Below are 25,345 nucleotides of genomic sequence, written 5' to 3' on the forward strand. Positions count from 1 at the left end.
GAAATTATGAAACACAGGAAATTTACATGCACACAGTGACAATGCTCTGTCTTGTTTTCGTTGTCGTTTATCTCCTTTCAGAGAACGAGGTAAAATGGAGGTGTGGGACATGGTTCAAAGACTTAGAAAGAGAATCCATTGGTTATGGCATTTTCTTTTTACTTTAGTAGATTAAAAGCCCAATGCTCTACCAATTGAGCAATAAGATCTTGCAAGATTTTTGGGCAAAGAAAATAGAGAAGCACATTGAGCTCGTTGGTTTTGTAGAGTATGTTCAAAGCATGAATGACCTCTATACAAACCTGCATGAATGACCTCGGTAATAGAAACGTTGCTCATTGGTTTTGTAGAGTACGTCCAAAGCATGAATGACCTCTTTACAAACCTGCACCTACTCTTGGGCACTGACGACGTGAGTAGGGATGTCATAGCTGCTGTCCAAGCTATGCATGATAAAGGTGATAATCTTATTCTTCTTGTTTGGACAAGCAGCGAAGTTGAGGTCACATATTGTCAAGTTTGGATCTTTGTACCTTTTTGGTTATTTGCAACCTTTTCTTCGTAGGTTTGTAGTAATATTCATTTTTCGATTTCGTATTTAGCCTACGTTAGGACTTAAAGAATTTCTTCCTTTAGAAGTTGTTGTGTGAAGTTTAATTTCTAGGATAAGGTTTTAAGATGCCTTTTCCTTTTTTGTTTAAAGTTGAGTACTTGTTTTAAGTTTTAGCCAAGTAAGCTGCGTCAACTTATTTTGCGCGTCCCTTTTCCAAAAGCATTTTTAGGTTAATAACGTTCTGTTTATCTAGTTTGCAAATATAGTGATTTAGAGATTTATTTTTTATTTTTTATTTTTCTCGTGTCCCTTGCTTTTATAGTTTTATGAGTGCTTTATTCCCTCTTATAATTCGTGAGTTTAGACTACTTTGAACTTATGAAGGTATATAGAGAAGCACATTGAGATAAAGAGCAACCACCTTAGCAACCGTGTTTTTGGCTAGCTAAGAAAGAAAACAATTGTATTTTCTCATTAGAGATTTGTAGACTATATCTTACCTCAACATTGACTAAGGGTGAGCCTAAAGAGTTGAAAACCTAGCGAGATAAGGAAACCTTATCTCGTTAGATACATGGGAAAAAAACGTAATGAGATTTTTTTTTTTCAATTAAATACTTGTAAGTGTTTAAGAGTAACACTAGCATCCGAGAATGTCTAGAATTTCTCCTTGTAGTGGTACCTTGAATATGTATAGAGTTTTGATAAGCTCTTGTAAGGCAATAAGTCCAAAAGCTTTATGAAAGGCCACATACGTATTATGTGGTAACGATGTTTGACAAAGACTTGCAACTTTCTCATGCGAAGAGTAGCCCCATATGTCAAGTCATGAGTTCTAATGGGTGGCATATATAACTGGCAATCCATTGATGAGGTGGTAAATCACTGCAACAATCTCTGAACTAAACGTTTTCAAGAGATGCTAAGGAGTGGAAACACACAATTTACTTTCTTCCTTGTATCCACAAGCGCGCACACACTCTCACTATACATATATGCACACACATACAAGAATAAGAAGATAAAGCAAACAAAATAAAATAGGTTTCGACGGCAACCTTTGGTGACACAAGCGATTGCAAAAAGGAAACGTGACAACGCCGAATGCGCGAAGCTACGACGATGGAACATCAGGCTTGTGAGGATTTCCTGACCACTTGACTTCAGTTTAGCAGTCCCGTGGCTAGTTAGTCGTCAATTATTGCTTGTAAATTTGTAAATTTTCTTTGTATCTTTCTACCCGTTCACCTATTCCCTATTTTTGTAATATTAAAGTATAAAATCATTTATATTTCCTCTCTCTAGCATGGATCGCCACCCATGAGCTAGAGGGCATCTAGTCATTATCTTAACCTTCTAAATAGCCCCAAACAGTAGTTTACGTGGCAGGATCCAAGCCCTCTGTGTCTGGCAGTGAAAAAAATGTAAATAGTCTTCTTCTCCACCTATATAAAGAGGAGGAGGTCTCTCTCAAGGCACGTCGATAGGCACACACCAATCACTATCAATATGCCCATCGCCATCAACAATAACCAGGCGCTACACACCCGATATTAAGCATGCAATATGCACCGCATATTCTAGATAGGCGATTGTCTCAAGTTTTTGGTGAGACTAATGCTAGGCATCAATGGCACCATGTACGAGAGATGTTCTCTCACACTCTACATTCCCTATCATGCTATTAGATGGACCACCATTAGCAAATTTGTATGGAGAGGCATCGGCTTGCAAATTCTACTGTAATAGACTTGGACACTCCAAGTCAAGAATCAATCGCGACAGCACCAAATAACCACTTCAAAACAATTCACAGATCACAATAGATTTGCACTGGCCCGGCGGAGTTCCGTGCCTAGAGATATTGGCCCCAAAGATTGGTGCCCCTTTCTGTATTTCTTATGTATTAAATCAATGTCAAAATACAGAGAGTGGTTAGGGTTTCACTCTCAGACTCTGCGTCTAGATGCTCTGAGAAGTGAGCCCTAAACCACTAATAAGAAGATTACAAGGGATGCCCAAAAGCAGAGCCCCAAAAGCTTTCAGTCAAAAGCAGTTTCTCTCTCTCTATCTCAAGAGAGAGCAAAATAAAGCAAGTTCTCTCTCTCTCTCTCTCTCTCTCTCTCTCTCTCTCTCTCTCTCAAAGTGTAGCCAAAAAGCTGCTAAAAATTGTGTAGCTAGGAGCTTTTTTTCAGCCTCCGCAAAATCCGAGAATCCGTACCTGCTGCCACGTGGCACTGGCGCCAGATTTTAGGCTTTCCAGCCACTTAGGTTTTCAACCAGCAGTTAGGGTTAGGGTTTTTGCAAAATTAGGGTTTTTGGCAAAAATTAGGGTTTGCAAGATTTTTAGGGTTTTTGACAAAAATTAGGGTTTTGCTGTCGGTAGCCACGTCATCACTTTGTGACATACCCCCCTCTTGAAAGCATTGTAATCGACCGCGATTACTCCTGCAAAACCAACAGAAGCCATAAACCGTCTTAGCAGACACCGACTGTTAGTACCTACGTACTAGGGACACACATCTAGCACATGTACCAAATCGACAGTCACATCACAGGACATCACTAGACATTCAACATTCATTCGGATCTTAGATCATGATTTATCGGCAATGTAGCTAGCAATCACATCTAGGTCCAATCGGGACCTCATCGATGTTCGATTGACTAACCCCTATTGCAACCATGTCTATTCGAGATCAATCAGACCAAAATATTGTAGTCATTTCGTTTATCAGTTCTTGCACTTGAGAGAAGTCAAGAACAAATCAGTATCATAATCAAGAATTCCATTTCATAAAGTCATCCAGCAGAATACTGTCAGCTCTCAGTATCCCTGAAGCTCTAAGAGACATCAGTGACTTTAGTATCAAAATCAAGGCATCTGTTAACAAAGGAGCGGAGTAACTCCCCTCTTGTGCATCCCACTGCACCAGATCTCCTGCTTAGCTGAATTTCTGGGTTCCGTTTGGAGTAGACTATGCTAAACCAAAACATCGAGGTAAAGTTCCACAATCCGAGGAGTATTTGTTAGGTCCTCCTCCTCCATCCACTTCGCATCAAATGTAGGAAAGTTCTTGAACTTAACCAAGAACCGCCTTCGGACTTTACCTTTCTTCGTATCCCTATGTGCCAAAATATGTCCAGGAACAAGGGTCTCCTCGTTTTCTTCCACTTCGGGTTTCTCATCAGGCTCCCCATCATCAGACACCACCCTTAAAAAGGTTTCAAGAGACCCACATGGAATGCATTGTGAATCCTCAGTATCTGGCAGTTTCAATCGGAAGGAGACATCATTTATGTTTTTAGTAATCTGGAAAGGTTCGTAATATCGCATACTAAGCTTTGGAAAAAGCCTCTTGTCACGCGACACATCCAACCCTATGTGTCCGTGGACAAGCTATAGCATGACCAGGGTTCAGTTCAGTTAAGTGAGTCTAGAATAGGAAGCGATCCGGCGCTTTTGTGAGTCTGTTCGCAGATCGTGCATGTCCAGACACTTAGATTAGATGCATATCCTCTGGTTGCACATAGCATGACCATCAGATTCCAGTCATATCCCATCAGTAGCATTTTTACAGTGCATAGGCCTATTTTCTCTATTTTTGACATTTTTCGCTTATTATTTTTAAGTGACTTTTGTTGGGAAGTAGGTAGGGCAAATTGAGTAAGTTTGTATATAAGCAAACCTAGACTAGCACTATTTGGCAAAAGAGGCAACAAGAGCCAAGCTCAGCAGGCAACTTTTCAAGCAAGAACTTGGTGGATCCCCTCCAAGCAAAGACATCAGCACCTAGCGTTCTGCTAGCTTCATCCCTAGCGACCATCAGATTCCAGTCAGATCCCATCAGTAGCATTTTTACAGTGCATAGGCCTATTTTCCTTATTTTTGACATTTTTCACTTATTATTTTTAAGTGACTTTTGTTGGGAAGTAGGTATGGCAAATTGAGTAAGTTTGTATATAAGCAAACCTAGACTAGCACTATTTGGCAGAAGAGGCAACATGAGCCAAGCTCAGCAGGCAACTTCTCAAGCAAGAACTTGGTGGATCCCCTCCAAGCAAAGACATCAGCACCTAGCTTTTGCTAGCTTCATCCCTAGCGTTTTCAGCAGGAGAACATCGCCATCACCTGCATCAGCTTGGCGTTTCTCCATCAGAAGATCATCGCCACAGAACCCAGACCCTAGCGTTTTACAGATTCCAGCCTCCTGCGTTTTTGGTCCCCACCTCAGCCGCTACAGATCTCACCCTTTTCAGCTTTCAGCCTTGCCAATTTCAGCAGTAGAAAGACCGGGAAGTTCAGCCCCTAAAGAGTAGCAGACTCAGCCCCAAGAAGCCTCAGTTTTCAGCCTAAACCTGCAGATTTTCAGTGTCAAAGACCCACAGAAACAGCCCCAGGATCAGCGTTTTTTGACTAGTCGCAGATTTCAGCCCATAGCGTTTTTGGACAGCAGATACTCACTTGCAGATTTCAGCCCTTAGACCGATGTCGCCATCCCCGTCGTCATCATCGACATAGCCTAGACTTGCATCAGTCACATGCATTCAGTTTGTACCAGTTTGTGCAATCATAAGTAGACCACTCTCGCCGACGAGAGTGGGATCTTCGGAGGAGGGTTTTACGTCTCTGGTGTCGTATTTCTCTTCTCTCTCTATCTCTCAGTCTCATACACTTGCACGCATAGTGTCCATTCACTTTGTTGTGGTCATAGCATTCTCTCATTAAGAACGGAAGGCTCTCCCTTCCATAAGAACAAAAGGAACCTTGAGCACAATTCGGAGCACTCATCTCAGATTGCCCGTCAGTCTGCAAGTGGAACGATGACGAGAACTGCAACCGCGTGCCAATGTTCTCCCAAATTGCCTTCCAAAACACTCATAAATCTGGGGTCTCTGTCGGAGACAATCGTCTCAGACGTGCCATGTAATCGGAAAATCATCGTGATTATTCCGTGTTCTCGGGAGATAAAAAATGAAATCCATGATTCCATTGCAATACTTTCCCAGGGGCGGGTGGGTATGGGTAAAGGTTGTAACAATCCCTGTGCCTTATGCTTGTCAAACTTGACCTTCTGGCATACTACGCACAAACTCTTTTACATCCTTTTTGAGTCTCGGCCAAAAGAAGTATCTCTCTACCCCTTTCATGGTGGTAGCAATGCCATGATGACCCGTAAAAGGTGGACAGTGCCATTCAGTCATAACCTTTTCCCTCAACGGCTGTGTAACGCACAACATGGTTTTTCTCATCAAGTAGCCTTCCCGAATGGAGTATCCTGCTACTGTCTCCCCATCTCGTATCCGTGTGAAAATATCTGCAAAATTTGTATCTGTGGCATACTGATCGACCATATCCTCGAAGCTCCTATGATGTATCGCGGAAATAGCTAGAACCAACGGCTTCCGAGACAAAGCATCTGCCACCACATTATTCTGTCCTTGCACATGGACAATCTGGAAGTGAAACTGTGACAAGATGTTCGCCCATTGCATCTGCTTTTCCGAAAGCTGCTTCTGTGACAAGAAGTAGCGCAAACTCTGATGGTCTATAAAGACAGTAAAATCCGCTCCGAGTAGGTAATGCCGCCACTGAGTAAGAGCGTGGATAACCGCCAAAAGCTCTTTCTCATGAGTCATATATCTGTGTTGTCATTTCCGGCCTAGAGAACAATTGGCTCTCGTAAGCAATGACATGGCCTTCTTGCATGAAGACCGCACCTAGACTACGACCACAAGCATCACAATATACTTCAAGGTGGAATCCGTACGTACGTACCTTACGATTCCGTATGGTACAGTACGTATGGTACGGTACAATACGGCAAGTTTTTTTTTTTTTTTGTGGCCATTTTCTCCACGGACCACTCGCGCTAGAGGCGCTTTCAGTTTGGGATAATAGGGTGAAAGGGAGAGAGCCTTAGGCTTTTTTAATCGACCAGGATTACAAAAGACTCTCTTTTGAAAGGTCTGTGAACTTAAATTTAGTGTAATTTTCTTTTTTTACAAATGGTACGTACCTATCACGTACCTAAAGGTTGGTTGAGTACGGAAGTATGTTCCGTACGTACCTAAACCGTACCGTACACTACGTACCTTTCCACCTTGATATACTTCAAATGACTTCTGCAAATCCAGCAAAGTCAAAACTGGTCCCGTAGTCAATTTCTCTTTCAATGTTTGAAAGGCAGTCATCTCTGTGGATCCCCACGAGAAAGGGACTCCTTTCTTGATATGCAAAGGGGAAGCAACCGCTGCAAACCTTCGAATGAACCGTCTGTAGTACGAACACAGTCCTAAGAAGCTTCCAACGTCATGGACATTCTTCAAATCGGGCCAATCACGGATAGTGTCTATCTTGGCCGGATCCATTTGCACTCTTGCTGCCGAGAGACAGTGTCCCAAAAAAAATGCATCTGTGAAGCATATGATCTCTGTGTTTTGCTTCATTCTTGGAGAAAACAATGATATCATCAAAGCAAGTGCCAACAAATAGCTTGTACTCTCGAAAAATCCTGTCCATCATCCGGTTAAATGTCGTAGGAGCATTGGTTAAGCCAAAAGGCATCACCAAAAACTCAAATAATCCAAAAAGTAGTCCGGAAGGCTATCTTGTAGATGTCTCCCGTCGCGATTCGGATCTGATGATATCCACTCTTCAGATTAATCCTGCTAAAGCACGAGGATCCCCGTAACGTGTCGAGTATATCATCGATCCTAGGAATCGGAAATCTGTTCTTGATGGTGATTTTGTTGAGAGCTCTATAATCGATGCACATTCTCCAAGATCCGTCTTTCTTCAAATCCAACAACAGTGGAGAGCAATACGGTGAAGTACTATGCTGGACAAGACCCTTTTCCAAGAGGTCTTTCACTGGGTTCATAATCTTTTCAGTCTGGACTCAGCTCACACGGTAAGGTGGCCGGTTCGGTGACGTGCTTCCAGGTATCAGGTCAATGGTATGATCTTCAAGCCCTTTAAAAAGCAATCGGCATGAGTGTGGAGAAAAATCTTGGCGTTCTTTTGATCATGTCAAAACATATTCAACCTTTAGCCATCGTTCAGTTCTCTCCTAAAGGAATGAGTAAAGAAACTGAAGTTCATCAAGTACAATCTTTGAGCCCTTCATTTATCAAAGTTGCTTTCTCGGCTTGGTAGTCAACGACGGTGTAGTTCTTGTGGTACCAAGGGATCCTGAGTAGAACGTCACTCGCGTGCCTTGCACACCCCTGTCATTGCAAACGAAGTTTGTCAATGCTCGGTGTAACGGCAACATCCCATCCGGGTGCCAACCGAACTACCTCCGCTTGTGGCGTCAGTCTGTCGAGCGTAATTCCAAATCGAGCTGCCAATTCCAAGTGAAAAGAAGTTGGCCTTGGCTCCTTCAAAAGAGCTTCCTGATCCGTCACTTTGCCCCAAAAGCGGCAAAGTTTGTACTTCCATTCATTTGATTCGGTGCAGGTATCACGCCATGTGGTACCAGTTCTGCTTTTCTATCTGCCTTTTCTGCCACGTTCCTCAGCTGCTCTCGAACTTTCAGGCTGTCGTCGTCTTTATCATTCTATCCTTTCTGTGCCTTTTTAGGGCACTTCGCGGAGATACGTCCATGTTCCCCCGCATCCAAAGCACTTCCCCTCTCTGATGAAGCGAGCTCTCTCCTCAGGAGTAAGCTTGGGTCGTGTATCCATTTTCTCTGGATTGCCCTTTTTCTTTCTACTTTCATTCCCAGAAGTCTGTTCGGCTCGTTGTGTCATGGCCTCATCTGTGGGGTAGGTCAGACTGCCAGAGTGAATGGTAAAGCCCCGCTTTGCATGACTCATCAACTCCTGAATAGAAGCCGACTTCTTTTCCAAGCAATGATCTCGGATCTCTATAGGTAGACCCAAGGTGAACCGCTCAATCTATTCTCTGAATGAGATCTTCTTGAATGAAGAGGCGGTAGAAAAGAGCTCTAGAATCTTTCACAGTAAGCATTGATTGTATCTTTCTTGGTCATCCGAAGATGGTTCCAAGCAGCTCGTACATCTCGTTCCTATTCTTGCGTCAACAAAGAAGAAATAAAAAGCTTCTTAAATTTCAGCCATTTAATTGGCGCAGTATTGTTTAAAAGAAGCGTGGACCACCAAGTACGAGCATTCCCCTTAAAGTAAGAGGTAGCTCTCCAAATCTTGGAGTGCTTTGAATAGAATCCTCCCGCGAAAGCGATGTCAAACTGCTGTATAAAAGACAAAGCCTTCGAAGCATCTGAGTATCCTGAAAAGTATCAAACTTGATCGAGTGGCCACCTTCCTTAAACTCTCGGACTTTCTTGCTTTTATCTTCGAGAAAGTCATACTGGTTGGCTTTGTAAAAATTCTTCTTGTTCTCATAAAAGTTTTCGTCATCGGAATCTGAGCTGTCTGTAGATGAGTCCTCAGTAGAACTGTCAGTCTCTGGGCGAGATTTAGCCTTCTTTGTCTTTTTCTTGCCCTTTTCCAAGCTTTGTTTCTTGCTTCGCTTTTTTACCTTTTCTGTCTTCTTCGCTCGAATCTAAAGAGCTAGAAGAACTGTCAGAAGAAGAAGAAGAAGAAGAAGAATTGGGTACTCCTTCAAATCGAACACGCTTCTTCTGTTTCTTTTCCTTGTCAAATGTCGACCGACAACCAAAATATCCCGGGAAGTCAGTGCCTTTCTTCTGCTTTTTGCCGTGCTTTTTGGCTTTTTGTTGCGCGTTAAAAAGCTGAGCAACCCGTGCATCAACCACCTCTTGTAATTCCTTCTCTGAATACTGTTTGTGATCAGAAGGTTTCTTGAGAGTGGGTTTCAGGGGTGGTGTAGTGATTTTCTGCCACTGCACATGCACTTCCTGAAAAGAAGTCTTGCTCATATATTTTGCCAATTTCGGATCCTTCGCAAAACTAAGCATCATCTTTGTTGCATCGCCGATCAAGTGACGACGCTTCATCTCTCTTTGCTCTGCCTGAGTACGCCGAGGCGGGCCGTACTCTCTGCCGGAATCTTCGTTGTGATCCGTGTTCGCATCACCAGATGCAGAGGGAGTCCACCGATCCTTGCGTGAAGCGATAGTTGCTGCGGGAAAAAAAAAATTGGGGATCGGATTTCTCGTAGAAGAGAAATCGGCCATGCTTTGATACCATTGTATCAGATTTGGACACTCCAAGTCAAGAATCAATCGCGACAGCACCAAATAACCACTTCAAAACAATTCACAGATCACAATAGATTTGCACTGGCCCGGCGGAGTTTCGTGCCCCAAAGACTGGCGCCCCTTTCGGGTTTCAGGGGTGGGTAGTGATTTTCTGCCACTGCGCATGCACTTCCTGAAAAGAAGTCTTGCTCATATATTTTGCCAATTTCGGATCCTTCGCAAAACTAAGCATCATCTTTGTTGCATCGCCGATCAAGTGACGACGCTTCATCTCTCTTTGCTCTGCCTGAGTACGCCGAGGCGGGCCATACTCTCTGCTGGAATCTTCGTTGTGATCCGTGTTCGCATCACCAGATGCAGAGGGAGTCCACTGATCCTTGCGCGAAGCGATAGTTGCTGCGGGAAAAAAAAAATTGGGGATCGGATTTCTCGTAGAAGAGAAATCGGCCATGCTTTGATACCATTGTATCAGATTTGGACACTCCAAGTCAAGAATCAATCGCGACAGCACCAAATAACCACTTCAAAACAATTCACAGATCACAATAGATTTGCACTGGCCCGGCGGAGTTTCGTGCCCCAAAGACTGGCGCCCCTTTCGGTTTTTCTTTATGTATTAAATCAATGTCAAAGTACAGAGAGCGATTAGGGTTTCACTCTCAGACTCTGCGTCCAGATGCTCTGAGAAGTGAGCCCTAAACCACTAATAAAAAGATTACAAGGGATGCCCAAAAGCTGAGCCCCAAAAGCTTTCAGTCAAAAGCAGTTTCTCTCTCTCTATCTCAAGAGAGAGCAAAATAAAGCAAGTTCTCTCTCTCTCTCTCTCTCTCTCTCTCTCTCTCTCTCTCTCTCTCTCTCTCTCTCTCTCTCTCTCTCTCTCTCTCTCTCTCTCTCTCAAAGGGTAGCCAAAAAGCTGCTAAAAATTGCGTCGCTAGGAGCTTTTTTTCAGCCTCCGCAAAATCTGGGAATCCGTACCTGCTGCCACGTGGCACTGGCACCATATTTTACGATTTCCAGCCACTTAAGGGTTTCAACAGAAATTAGGGTTTGCAGGATTTTTAGGGTTTTTGGCAGAAATTAGGGTTTCTGCTATCGGTAGCCACGTCATCACTTTGTGACATCTACCCTGTGCCGTGCACCATATGGCAGGCACCTCCAAGTACGCATTCGGTGAAGCATCGTCTTATACGTGCACCCTTCAATAAATGGGAAATGTTGGAGTTGTCAGGTGTAGCGGAAGTGTTTATGGTTTTAGCTTGGATCTAGTACTTTGCACAAACACAAGGGACACTTTACTTCACTTGAAAGAAGTGAACTGAATTGAAAGAAAGAGAGAGACAAGAAAGAGAAAAGAGACGACACAGGGATGTCGGGTCCCATCCCTCAAGGGCCCCCTTGCTCCATTTGTGGGCTGAAAACAGAGAAAAATAGCACGATGGGAACACTCTCTGTAGGCACTTCTTCGCGATGGAGCTCGCCTACATGGTCTTGGCATCATCCGCCGGTACACTCGGGGTAGCCATGGACATCACCGGCGGCGTCGACTTCATGGCGGAAATCTGCAGCAACCCCTCCTCCTTGCTAGCGTTGGCCTTTTTTCTTGGTATGTGAGCGAGAGAGCGCTTTTATTGTTCTTGGCAACCGACGAGAATAGGGGCGACCTTGCTCGGCAGGAATAAGCGAGGGAGAAGGACCCCAAAGAGAGGGATTCCAAGTGCTCAACTGAAAAGAGAGAGAGATCGTGGGTTGCCCAATTAAAGGAGCGTTGGATTTTTTTTGCTTATTCTAATTGAGGGCTGCCCACTTATTAAGTGGACGGCCGGTCTTTAAAAAAAAATGGTATGGACCTGCCATAAACTCAATAAAACCGCCCCAAACCTTGGCGCCCCTTTTGGTATTTCTTTATATTGCTTGAACTCATTACAATGCCGATACGCGCGCTCTACACCTTCACTCGGAAGAGTGCCAGAGAATGAGCCCTTGGCTCATATTTAAAGGCCCTTGGCCATGAAAAGCAGTTACATGAAAACTTCAAGTTGTAAAAGCACTTGGTCCCAAAAACTGGCGTGAAGAGCTGCCAGCGTGAATTATGGAAATCTGTACACTTGCCACGTCAACAAACAGCAGTGCAAAACGCGGAAGTGCCTTGTCAGAATGTCACCAGAAATTGCAAGCTGTCCGTACAGTGCCACGCCATCACCTTTTACTGTGCGTGTGTGCCGGCTTTACTTCTGGTGACTTGGGTCCCCATCGGACAGGGTCCCATAAGTTGGTGGGAACTCCTCTTTATAAATAGGCCGCTCGGCAAGACTTTGCAAGTTGGTAAAACTTCTTCTGCTACTGCTTCTGCTGCTCTTGCTTCTTTTGTTGCTTCTAGGGTTTAGGCTCCTCGATCGAGATCAACAGGTTTCCATGGTGAATTATTTTTTATGATTGTCACAAACTGTTGACATGTCAAGCCACAAAGCCAACATGGATGACAGCTTGCAAAATCTTAGGCAGATAAGATTCTAGCCATAGCATTCTCTGAAAGTATGTTCAAACTGGGTTCACAATAGAGCAAACCCACTTTGATTCTCAGGGATGTTCTCCCATATGTGGTTAAGGTAGTTCTTTCCATCTTGAAACATAAGAATTCATTGCTGGACTTGCTTATGGAGAAGCGTATACTGCAACCATAACTTGCTACTTTAGAATTTAGTGGTCAAGCATACTCGATGATCAATGACCAATGAGTAGAGAAACTCAAAGCTATCAAACACATCTCAAATAGAGATTCTCGTGTCGAAATATCATGGTGCGTAAAAAGGCGCTCAAGAGAGGTTTTTCAAATGCTGTTCCAATCTTGAAAAGGAAATTGGCTCATCTCATTCTGGCTAGCAGAAAAAAATTTGATGGTAGTCGACTCACTTTGACAACAAGGTTTGCATCTTCATGCATTATCGATGTAAGGATTCTAGTCGCTAATCCTTAATTAAGTACTTAAACTCATGATTAAGACTTAAGAAACTGAAATTGAACTTAGAACAAGACTTAGAAGACTCTGTGTTTGATTGATTGAAAGTGTGATACAAGGGTTCCTTTTATAGGAATTGAATAGTCATCAGTGAAGAGGCATGTCTCTTTGTGAAGAGACATGACTTTAGGCGAAAAGACACATCCTTTCGGCGAAGAGCTGCAACCATTGGGTGAAGAGTCGCATCCGTACGGTGAAGGGGTGTGACCAGTCGTCGAAGGAGTGTGGCTTTTGGCGAAGAGGTATGTCTTTTGGGCGAAGGGGTGTGACCATTCGAGAACAGGAGTCCTCCTGGGTTGGTCACACTTCGCATCTGCATCTGTAATGAATCAAGAAGAGTGTAACAAGTCACAATCGTGACATTCCCTCCCATTTATATTAAAACCCCGTGTTCATATGAAAGTCTTCCGCTTTTCAAAGAATTCTTGAAGGAGGTTTGGGTACTGCTGCATATCTTCATCCGTCTGCCAAGTTGAGTCTGACTCATCAAGATCCATCCACTTGACAAGAAATTCTGTTGTGATCTTTCGTCTTGTTTCTTTTTGTCTTACATCAAGAATCTTTTCTGGAACAAGAATTATGTGTTCATCTTCAATTTCTGGCACATAAGAAGATAAGTCTGGAATTGGCGAATCTCCTTGTATGTATTGTTTGAGCCAAGAAATGTGGAAAGTTGGATGAAGTTTTCCCCATGAGAGTGGAAGTTCCAACTTGTAACTGACAACTGAGTACTTCTTGATTATTTTGAAAGGTCCATAGAAGCGAGGGCGCAACTTTGGAAAGACCGATTTCACAGTTTTGTAGCGACGAGGTGCTACATATAATAAAACCAAATCTCCCTCTTGGAAATCTGCATGTCGTCGATGCTTATTGGCTTGTTTCTGGTACTTTTGTTGGACATGAACCAACTTGTCATGTACTTGAATAAGTACATCTTGCATTTCTTGAACCAACTGATCTGCTAGAGCTACTTTGTGTTGAAGAACAAAGTTTGTCGGTATAAGAGGAGTATGCCCATAAGCTGCTTGGAATGGAGTCACGCGAGTTACTGAATGGATAGAGTTATTGTATGGGAACTCTACAAGTGGCAAATACTCTTCCCATGATCCCAATCGAATTTGTATGTAATGTCGAAGCATTTCTTTCAAAATTTGATTCACTCTTTCTGTCTGCCCATTAGTTTGAGGATGGTATGCTGAGCTGAATAACAAATTTGTACCAAGGGATTTGAAAAGGGATGTCCAAAAATGCCCTGTGAATTTTGGATCTCTGTCTGAAACAATAGACTTTGGTAATCCATGTAATCTGAAAATGTGTTGCACAAATAATTGCGCAACGTCTGGTGTCGAGACAGCTTTCTTGCAAGGAATAAAGTGTGTCATCTTTGAAAACCGATCCACCACTACGAGAATCTGTGCATTGCTTTTTTGAGAACGAGGCAATGTAGTGATAAAATCCATGCTGACACTTTCCCATCTTTCTTGAGGTACGGGCAAAGGATGAAGTAACCCTTGAGGAAGTTGTCGAGAGGCCTTCATTGTTTGACAGGAATGACAAGCTTTGACAAACTTGATAACATCTTGTTGCATTTGTGGCCAAAAATATGTTGTAGATAAAAATCTGTATGTCTTGTTGATGCCTGGATGAGCAGCAAAAGGGACTTCATGACGTTCTTGGATCAAAATTTTCCGCAATGGTGTATTGTGTGGAACACAAATGCGATCAATGTAATACAGCAAGTCATTGACAATGGTGTAAGCTGCAAACATATTCATCTCTGCAGGAGTCGGAGTAGAGGATTTAAGAGCTTGAAATGCATCCCCAAAATCTCGATCATCAAATAGTTATGCTTGAAACAATCAGGTATTTCCATTTGCACACCGGAAATGGCAAAGTTGATGGCTCGAGGAAGACGGCTTAAGGCATCTGCAACTGCATTTGCAAGGCCTGACACGTATTGAATAATCATATGAAAATTTGCCAAGAACTCAACCCATCGTCCTTGACGAGGATTCATCACCGGTTGAGTAAAAATGTATGTTAATGATTGATGATCTGTCTGCACCACGGAATCTGCGTCAAGAAGATAGTGTTTCCAAGTGCGGTAAGCATGAACAATGGCTAGAAATTCCTTGTCATAAACTGGGTATCTCATTTGTATGGCTGAAAATTTGCGGCTGTCAAAAGCAACGACACGCTCATTCTGCATAAGAACACCTCCAGAAGCACGATCTGACGCATCGGTCATGACCTGAAAGATTGAGTAGGATCTGCAATAGCCAAAACTGGAGTTGTCGTCAAGGCATGCTTAAGGGCTTTGAACGACTGTTCTGCTTCTTCAGTCCATTGAAGTTTATCCTGCTTGGTAAGCTCAATCAAAGGAGCTGCAATGTTGGAGAATTTGTGGACCTTGGTATGATAAAAGTTTGCAAGTCCCAAAAAAGAGCGCACATCTGAGATGGTGAGCGGTAAAGGCCAATCCACTATGACCTGTATTTTCTTGGGATCGACCGACGCCACTGACAGAAATAATGTGACCAAGGTATTCCACCTGATTCTTGAAGAAATCACTTTTCTTCTTATTGATGTATAGCACATTGGTTCGCAAAACTTGGAAGACAAGCTTCAAATGTTCCTTGTGATCAGCCATCGTTCGACTGAAAACTAAAATGTTATCCAAATACACGATCACAAACTTGTCCAAGTATGGTCCGAATATTTCATTTCATGAGCGTCATGAAAGAGGCCGGGGCATTGGTTAACCCGAATGGTAATACGAGAAATTCATAGTGACCATACTTTGTGCGCAAAGCTCATCACCAATGCGAATGCGAATTTGGTGATACCCTGATTTTAGATCAATTTTGGAGTAGATCTTTGCTCCCAGTAACTGATCAAATAACTCGTCAATGCGAGGCAGGGGAAACTTGTTTTTGATCGTCAACTTATTCAAAGCACGATAGTCGATGCAAAGACGCATAGATCCATCCTTCTTTTTGACCAACAGAACAGGAGCTCCAAAGGGACTTTTGCTTGGGCGAATATGACCTTTATCCAATAAATCTTCTAGCTGCCGCTGTATCTCTTGAGACTCTGAGTATGAAACTCGATAAAGGGCTCGAATTGGTGGAGGTTGGCCGGGGATCAAATCAATGGGATGATCCACGGGACGCCGAGGAGGCAAAGTTGTTGGTAGCTCGTCGGGAAACAAGTCCAAATGTGGTTGAAAGAAGGGTTGCTGCAAATAGGCAATATTTGAGGAGGATTTAACTTCTGCTTCTTCTGCACCGGGTTTAACATCTCTTAACATGATTAAGGCTGTAGCACAATCACGTTTTCGAACCAGCCGTTTGACTTGTAAAGCAGAAACCAATATAATGGGTTTGGCACTGAAAAGACCACGAAGCTCTATTTCCTGTTGCTTGTGAAAGAGCCGAATTGAGTGATCTCTGAAATTGATTATTGGATCATACTGAAATAACCAAGATTGGCCAAGGATCAAGTCGTAATGTGACAAGGGCATAACTGAAAAACCAAGCTGATCTTGGTAATCGTGTATCTGAAAATCCAGCTTTTCAATCCTTTGGTTGCACTCGAGGAAGGAACCATCAGCAAGTTCTACTTGGTAAGCTGCCTCACTAGGTTGAGTTTGAAGGCGCAGTTTAGTAATCAAAGATGTGCTGACGAAATTAGTAGAACATCCACTGTCCACAAGAACGTTGATTGGCTGCTTGCCAACAAAGCCAAGGAGGCTGAGAACCTGATTCGAAAGATCCACTGGAGCAGTAACGTGATTCCGAGCATTCATCATTAAGGCACTTACAACCTTGGAAACTCGAACACAACGTGCTGCCTGTTTGCCTTTGTCTGGGACAGGAGGTTGGCTGTGGATAGGTTCTGCAACTGTGGTCTCCATGTGAGAATTCTGGCGAGGATTTGAAGGATTTGGCTTCTTGGGGCATTCATACCATGTGTGATCTCCATGACAAATTGTACATAATCCTGTACGGTTGGAGTTGGAGGTTGAAGGAGCTGATGAAGAGGATTGCTGTCTTGAGGACATATTCGGCTGAAAATCACGACGACCATTCCTTCTATGATTGGGACGATTGTTTCGTCGATTCTGATTATTTGCCGAAGAGGAGGCTCTTGAAGTGGCTGCTTGTCCAGAAGATTGGGGTCGGAAAGAAGTTTGTCCAGCAGAGGATTGTCTCGAAGAGTGAGCTCCTGAGAATGAATGCTGATTCTGACCACCTTGTCCTTGGTAATTACGTTGTGAAGAGCTTGCAGAATTGAAAACTCGATCACCAGGAAGGAAACTTCTAAGTGGGCGCCGATTGTCACCAAGACGCTCAACATAAGCGATTGTAGCATCCAGTGTGGCAGGGTTAAATTTATGGACATCATCTCGCAGGGAAGGCTCAAGTCCGTCAATAAAACTGTGGAGTTTGTCGGAAGGACTGAGAGTCTCTATCTCAAGAGTTAATTTCTGAAACTCTGAGATGTACGCGGCCAAGGAACAAGTTTGGCTTAGGCGGCGAAGAGAAGATCGGGCGTGGAAATCGGCATTTGCAGGCTCAAAAGCCTTGCAAAGAACGCGCCGGAATTTGTCCCAAGCAGCGGTGATTTTTCCATTTTTGATGCGGCGACGCCACCAAAGGAATGCAGTATCCTTTAGTAGACCGGTGGAGAGGGCCTCCTGGAGGACGGGCATCTGTTCTCTGAGGATGGCTATCGGATCGTTTGGTGCAGCACTGCCTGTCTCTGACATTCTGACGGCTCAGAGGGAATATCTCGGAGAAGCTGGAGAGGTGTGGTTGCCGTAAAAGAGTGAAGCTGCTGCTGATGCTGCGTCCCACTCCTCTAAGAAATCTGGTCCAAGATCTGAATCCTCGATATCTTCCACCTCGTCGATAGGAGGTGTGTCGTCTGGCGTCAAAGGCGTGTAGTCCGGAAGCTGTAACTCGTTGTGAACCCGAACTAAAGGCTGCTGGGAAATGATGTCGTTTACTGAATCCACGCGACACTTCGCCAGAGAATAGGCCAAGTGGGGGTACCGGCTCAGTATGTGCTCGTAGTGTGGCAAATGAAGAGGCTCGCATGTAACGATGATATGCCACACCACCCAGCCCTGTGAGCGCGAGGCATGCCGATGAGTGACATAAACCAGGTAATTTTGGGGCAACACTGCTGGCTGTAATGCTGTCTTTCCTCTGGAACTGGAACTGGAGACGGGGAATCCGAAATGAGAATGACTTCTGGTTCGAATGCGGGTTCCGGTTCGGGTACGGTTCTGCTTCGGGGGTGTCTGGTAAAATTATCACTTCGGGAGCCGGAGGAGGATTTTCTGGCAATATCTCTTCGGGCACCTCGTCTATGTACGAGAGAAAATTGACGGGAACGTCGAGGGCATCGTCTTCCATGACTCTGAACAAGCCCGCGTGCGCGTCTGTCGATGGCCAGAATTGGTGGCGCTGGGAATTAGCAGAAGAGGGTGCGCTGAATTTCTCTCACGTTGGCGTTGATTTGTCATTGCGCTGGCTGCCGTTGGCTTCTTGTCCTTTTTTTTTTTGGTTTATTTATGGGCTGCCCAAGGGTGCCCACTTAAAAGTGAGGTTGGGCGGCCGGCCAATAAACCTTTTAAAATGAAAAGGTGGCCCCAATTTAAATCAGCACTGGGAATTAAAGTGAAACGTTGCATAGCTGCCTTTTAATTCGAACGTTGCTGCCTCTTGGAAAAACAGCCAGCGCTGCCAACATGGGGCTGCCGTGAGTGAGGTGCCGGGTGAAGGGGCGGCTTGGATGCACTGGGTCGCGTCACTTGCGCAAGAAGGAAAGAGTGCAACCCATCTTGTCCTCGCGAAGAGTCTGGAATTGCAACCGGTACGCTGCAACACCTACTCTGTCTGCCATCTTCTGCTTATCTTTATGTATGCATTTGAGAAAAGATTATATCATGCTGACATGGGTCCTGGCCATCTTTCTTCTGCTTCCATACAACTCTAGGAAGGGGGAGAGTAGCGGCGAGGGTGAGAGGCTCACAACCTTCGGGTCCCGAGAAAAATTTGCTCTGAGACCACTGTAAGGATTCTAGTCACTAATCCTTAATTAAGTACTTAAACTCATGATTAAGACTTAAGAAACTGAAACTGAACTTAGAACAAGACTTAGAAGACTCTGTGTTTGATTGATTGAAAGTGTGATACAAGGGTTCCTTTTATAGGAATTGAATAGTCATCAGTGAAGAGGCATGTCTCTTTGTGAAGAGACATGACTTTAGGCGAAAAGACATCCTTTCGGCGAAGAGCTGCAACCATTGGGTGAAGAGTCGCATTCGTACGGTGAAGGGGTGTGACCAGTCGTCGAAGGAGTGTGGCTTTTGGCGAAGAGGTATGTCTTTTGGGCGAAGGGGTGTGACCATTCGAGAACAGGAGTCCTCCTGGGTTGGTCACACTTCGCATCTGCATCTGTAATGAATCAAGAAGAGTGTAACAAGTCACAATCGTGACAATCCATGTACTGTCACGTGACACATCTAACCCTATGTGTCTATGGACAAGCTACAACATGATCAGGGTTCAGTCAGTCCAGTCAGTCTCTTTTGTGAGTCTATTCGTAGACCGTGCATGCCCAGTCACTTGGTATAGATGCATATCCTCTGGTTGCACATAGCATGATCATCAGTATTCCCATCAGAATCCATTAGAATCAGTTAGGGGATTTTTCCAATGCATTTAGCCTATTTTTCCTATTTTTGACATTTTTCACTTAGTAATTTAAGTGACTTTCCAACAAAAGTAGGTGGGCAATTTTGCTAAGTTTGTATAGAAGCAAACTAGAGCTAGCACTATTTGGCAGAAGAGGCAGCAGGAGCACATGCTCAACAAGCACCTTCTCAGCAGAACCCAAGCAGAACCCCCTCAAGTGACGTAGCGATTTTGCTCCAACAGCAACAGCCTAGCGTTTTGCCCTTGCAGAATCCCTGCGACAAGACCACAACAGATCAGCTTAGCGTTTTTGCATTTGCAGAACCACGGCGACAGAAGACCAATTTCAGCCCCTAGCGTTTTCGGTTTGCAGATCAACATTAGCATTTTTGTAGATCTTCGCGACAGGATCAGCCATACCATCAGCGTTTTCAGTTTTCAGCAGTTAGACATTGCAGATCAAGTCCCGAACCTTGCAGATCTCACCTTCCCGCAGCCGTTCCTCGCCGCACGGTTAGTTTCCGCAAGGTTTACAGTTTCAGCCCGGAAAATGCAGATTTCAGCATCTGCGTTTTCAGCGTGTCGTCGTCGCATCGTCGTCATCGACATAGAATCAGAATTCAGCAGATACAAGATTTGCAGATTTCAGCCCATAGTGTTTTTGGACAGAAGTAGAAAGATTGCAGATTTCAGCCCTTAGGTCGACTTCGTCATCACTGTCGTCATCGTTGACATAGCATAGACTTGCATCAGTTTCATGCATACAGTTTGTACCAGATTGTGCAATCAATAGTAGACCACTCTCGCCGACGAGAGTGGGGCCTTCGGAGGAGGGTTTTACAACGTCTCTGGTGTCGTATCTCTCTTCTCTCTCTATCTCTCAGTCTCATACACTTGCACGCACAGTGTCCATTCACTTTGTTTGTGATCATAGCATTCTCTCATTAAGAACGGAAGGCTCTACCTTCCATAAGAACAAAAGGAACCTTGAGCACAGTTCGGAGCACTCATCTTGAGCAAAGCGCAAACATTCATTCCGCTGCACCTAACATGTACCCGAAAGTGTACATAATACTCATGCTGTGTTACGGCTTTTGTAAACTCGGAAGATTTCCTTCTCTCTTAAGATTCTCAGAGCAAACACGCTCAACCAGATGATGTGTCACAAAATAGACGGAAGCGTAAACTAACTTTTAAAATGCAATTCATGTACGAGAGAGAGAGAGAGAGAGAGAGAGAGAGAGAGAAGCTCGACACATCATTGGGGACCAGAAGATGGGCTGGTCCCTCCCCATAAAGAGAATATCTTTATTACTAAGAGAGAATCTTCACGAACACAGAAACGGGGCATCGCCCGTCCTGTATTCTTTCTTTGTTTTGCTTTGACTACTGACTGAGAGAGTGTTTCCATTCTCCTCTTGCTAAGAGGACTTCCCCTCTTCTGCAAGTCTTGTTGGAAGCTCTCACTAGGAGAGTATCTTCCAAACAGCTTGTTGGAAGCTCTCACAAGGGAGAGTATCTTTCGCTATGTGTTGGTCTTCATGCATGCATCAAACTCCAAAGAGAAACAAGCAAAATGCACGCACATATGCTTGCTGTAATTGTCTGCGCACAACGTGAAATTCTTACCTGCACGCACTCCTACGCTGAAACGGAGGCCCTCTTTGCGATGGAATCGCACCAAACCTTGCGTAAGCGTAGGATAAGTAGAGAGGAGTGAAATTCTTTGAGTGCTCCGCTGAAAACAACCCTAATCAAGGTGATTAGGGGCTGAAAACAAAGAATTTACAGCCACCGCACTCTACGAAGGGAGTGCTTGCTGCAACCTTGTGATGAATCTTCTCCAAAAGGTGGCTATGGCTGTAAGAGCCCTTGTTCTAGACAATGGGAGCATGAGGCTACCACATATGTTGCAAGGGGCTGCTCTTATGCTTCAATGGAGGGCTCCATCGTGTAGAGCACGCTCACATTAGAGGGGGTAGGAGCACTACCAATCTCTGATTCACTTGCACATCTAACCCGATGTGCATGTGGACAAGCTACTTTAGGTCTAGGGTTCAGGTCAAACTTAGGAAGTGTTGTGGCACCTTTGTAAGCCTGTCGTGCATGTCGAGGTTAGTTGCATATCCTTTGGTTGCACACATCATGATCATCAGCATTACAGTCAGTACCCATCATGAGCATTTTACAATGCACATAACCCATTTTCCCTATGTTATCCATTTTCACTTATTATTAATAAGTGACTTTGTTGGGAAACTGGGTAGGGCAAATTTGCTAAGTCCTATAAAAGAAACCTAGCGCTAGCACTTTCTGGCAGAAGAGGTAGCAGAAGTTCACCAACTTACAGTGCACCTTCTCAGCAAGACCGGCAGTTGACCTAGCGTTTCCAACCAATAGCAGATCAAGACCAACGTTTTGGTAGGAGTTCAGGCCTAGCGTTTTTCATTAGATCAGCAGTCTCATTGATCAAACTCCATATGAGGCAGCTTTTGGCCGTCCATTCCAGTCATTTTTTACTTGCTCGGTCAGTCAAATGTCTGATGCCAATGTTGAAAGTCAGTCGTTGGATGAGATTTTTGAGAGTGTGAAGTTTCGGCTAAGCAAGGCTCAGGAGTCTTACTCACGACAGGCTAACAAGCATTGTCAAGATGTTTCTATTAAGGAAGGGGATTGGGTTTATTTAAGAATCATGAAGCAACTCTTAAGCAAGTTGGAAAGAAATATCCTAAGTTGTCTTTCAGAATGTATGGTCCATTTCTTGTCATTAAAAAGATAAATGAGGTTTCTATGAAATTGCAATTGCCTAATCATGGTCAATGCACAACATTTTCCATGTTTTTTGGTTGAAAGTGTTTCAAGGAACACCTCCGAAGGACATTTCCAAAGAAGAAGAGCCCGAGATCATCGATGAAGCTGAAGTCATGGAGCCGGAGCAAGTGTTGTTGCATCGGTCTCGCCATGGCTCAAAGAAGCAAGTCAGATAGTACTTTTTGAAGTTCAAGGATCGAGGAACGCACGAGGCAGTGTGGGTCGATGAAGAGTTTTTCAAAGATTACCCAGAGTTGTTGGCAGACTACAAGGAGCTATGCAACTCGGTATCGGTACCTCACTTTAAAAAGGAGGGGATGCCACGTGCACATCTAACCCGATGAGCATGTGGACAAGCTACTTCAGGTCCAGGGTTCATGTCAACTTAGGAAGGGTTGTGGCACCTTTGTGAGCCTGTGCGCAGGCCGCGCATGTCCAAGCACTTAGAGTAGTTGCATATTTTCTGGTTGCACACATCATGATCATCAGCATTATAGTCAGTACTCATCATGAGCATTTTACAGTGCACAGAACCCATTTCCCCTATTTTATCCATTTTTCACTTATTATTAATAAGTGACTTTGTTGGGAAACTGGGTAGGGCAAATTTGCAAAGTCTTATAAAAGAAACCTAGCGCTAGCACTTTCTGGCAGAAGAGGGAGCAGAAGTTCACCAACTTACAGTGCACCTTCTCAGCAAGACCGGCAGGTGACCTAGCGTTTCCAGCCAATAGCAGATCAAGACCGGCGTTTTGGTAGCAGATCAAGCCTAGCATTTTTCATCAGCAGCACCAGATCAGCCCTTGCGTTTTGCAGATCCCAGACTAAGCCTAGCGTTTTTGCAGTTTGCAAACTACTCTAGCGTTTTGTAGATTCCCGGCGACAGATCGGCCCCTAGCATCAGCGTTTTCAGTTTTCAGCACTTAAGACTCCGCAAGATCAGCCCCAAACTTCGTAGATCTCACCTACCCGCAGCAGATCCTCGCCGCACGGTGAGATCAGCCAGCGTTTTCAGTTTCAGCCTGCTGTCTGTAGATTTCAGCATCTGCGTTTTCAGCGCATCGTTGTCGCCATCGCCATCCTCGCGACACAGTGTCAGAATTCAGCAGTTAGCAAATTTTCCGATTTCAGCCCTTAGCGTTTCAGTTTTCAGCCCGTCTTGTCGTCGTTATCACTGTTGTCGACATCGTCGGCAAGTCCATTGCATATAGACCATTGTACCAGATTTGTGCAATCAATAGCATAGACCTCTCTCGCCATAGAGAGGGGGGCCCTTGGAGGAGGGTTTGACAACCGTCTGGTGTCATATTCTTCTCTCTCTCTCTCTCTCTCAACACCTTCATTCACAGTGTCATTCAAATTATTTATGATCATTGTACTCTCTCACTAAAGGAACGGAAGGGAGAGCCTTTCGTAAGTAAAAGGAACCCTTGAGCACAGTTCAGAGCACTCATCTTGAGCAAAGTTCAACATTCATTTCTGTTGCACCTCACATGTGAAGAGAGGGAGAGGCTGCTCTTATATAACCAGCCAGAGAAGGGGCGCTAGGAGATGAGGGAGGGTGAGAGAGCAAGAGAGAGAGTCACTTTGCATGGGTAAGTGTGCCAAGTGGCACACTTATTAACTGAAAAACCATTCAACTTTTGACTTTAAAAGTTCCTAGGCACATTAATGAAATGTGCAATTAACTCACAACTGGTTAATGCACGCATGAATGCTACTTATGAAAACATAAGCTGCTCCCCAGCACAATGCCGTACCGGTATTGCTCTTGCACCACCTGTTCGTACTTGTCTGGCCATTTGGTCAGCGCACAAATAATTAAACTTAATTTAATTAGCTTATCCTAGGGCCTTATAAAAAGTAATTCCGGCCCTAGAATCACTGTTCTAAGGACCCCATCTCATTCGTGTGCTCGCATTGGCGCGCGTAATTATCTGAGCCTGAAAGTCTGAGGCTACTCTTTACCCCTTATTGAAGACCCGATTTTTCAATCACTAGGGCTTCAAGGTATTTTCTGCTAGGGTCCCTCTAAGGTGCTCTGGCCCGCATTTAGGCGCACCCAAGGCCCTAGAACTGCTAGTTCTATTCTGATGCGCACACAACTAATCAAATAATTAGTTTCTCGTAAATAAATTAATTATTTACAAAGACTGACTTTGTTACATGATCCCTCGACTTGGTCTGAGAACAAACCCGCTCATCAAATAAACTAGGATTCCAAATTTGGAGTTTCTCGAGCACAGGCCGAAGCCGTCTCTTGCTCCTTCCCTCATAAAGAGAGTGTTCAGTCACTTGTATGAAGAGCATTACCGTATCTTCTCGTAACGGGTAGGGGCGTGGGTGTAGAGAGTACTCAAGCTTAGTGAAAGCTCAGAATGGTTCCTTTGTAATATCCTACCTGTAGTAGCAGGTAATCTGTTGGAGAACTACCGAATACTTGCTACATTCGCGATTTGCCACACAAACCAGATCAATCATGGACCTTCTAGATGGTTGATCAAATCAGTTCATCTCATAGAACAATGTTCCAACTTGATCCTACGCTCATAAATACTTGAGAGTGATCGGTCTTGGTTAGACATATGCATGCCTCACGCGAAAAAAAAGAAAAACGCGCTTTATGATTTCTTGAAAGATCTAACTTTGATCAAAGACTTACCCTCTCACTTAATGTTGAGGGTCTTGTGTTCAAAATTCTTTGGAGTTAAAGAGTGAATTTCCTTATTCCACAACTTTCTCCAGATAGCCACGTATCCTTCGAGGAGAGATAACAAGAATTTGTTATTTTCGTGTTCGATGGTTCTTATCCCACGGTGGGGATTAGATTCTTCGTACACTAAAGTGTACACTTTCAGCTTGCCTGGATAACTCCACCATCCGCTGCAAAGTATCTTGCGGATGCGTCTATGAAGTTCGGGTAAAAGTCCTTTGTGAAATTTCTTCATCTTTTCCTCCTCAAAGAGGGTCAAGAATAGCCACCTTTGAAAGAGTAATCTATGACTCGTTTGTGCTCTATTTGCGGCAAACCGATCCCAATCTATTGTGATGCCTTCCTCAATGTAGAGGGAAAAAAAAAAATCTCAAAAAATTCAGCCTTGAATTGTCA

General features: G+C 44.1%; 1 protein-coding gene across 2 annotated transcripts in view; it reads left to right on the top strand.

Moving 5' to 3' along the window:
- The window catches only part of LOC147459610 (uncharacterized), a 31,383-nt gene that overhangs the window by 1,498 nt on the left and 4,540 nt on the right, over positions 1 to 25,345 (top strand). Inside the window, exon 2 of one of the 2 annotated variants that reach the window (XM_086510828.1) lies at positions 351 to 458. The exons of the other annotated variant lie outside the window; for it this stretch is intronic. Coding sequence (XP_086366954.1) covers positions 351 to 458 — 108 coding nt within the window. The remainder of the gene's footprint in view (positions 1 to 350; positions 459 to 25,345) is intronic. 2 annotated transcript variants of the gene reach the window in all.

The sequence above is a fragment of the Adiantum capillus-veneris genome, chromosome 4 (assembly GCF_014529385.1).
Source record: "Adiantum capillus-veneris isolate H3 chromosome 4, ASM1452938v2, whole genome shotgun sequence".
NCBI classification, from domain to species: domain Eukaryota; kingdom Viridiplantae; phylum Streptophyta; class Polypodiopsida; order Polypodiales; family Pteridaceae; genus Adiantum; species Adiantum capillus-veneris.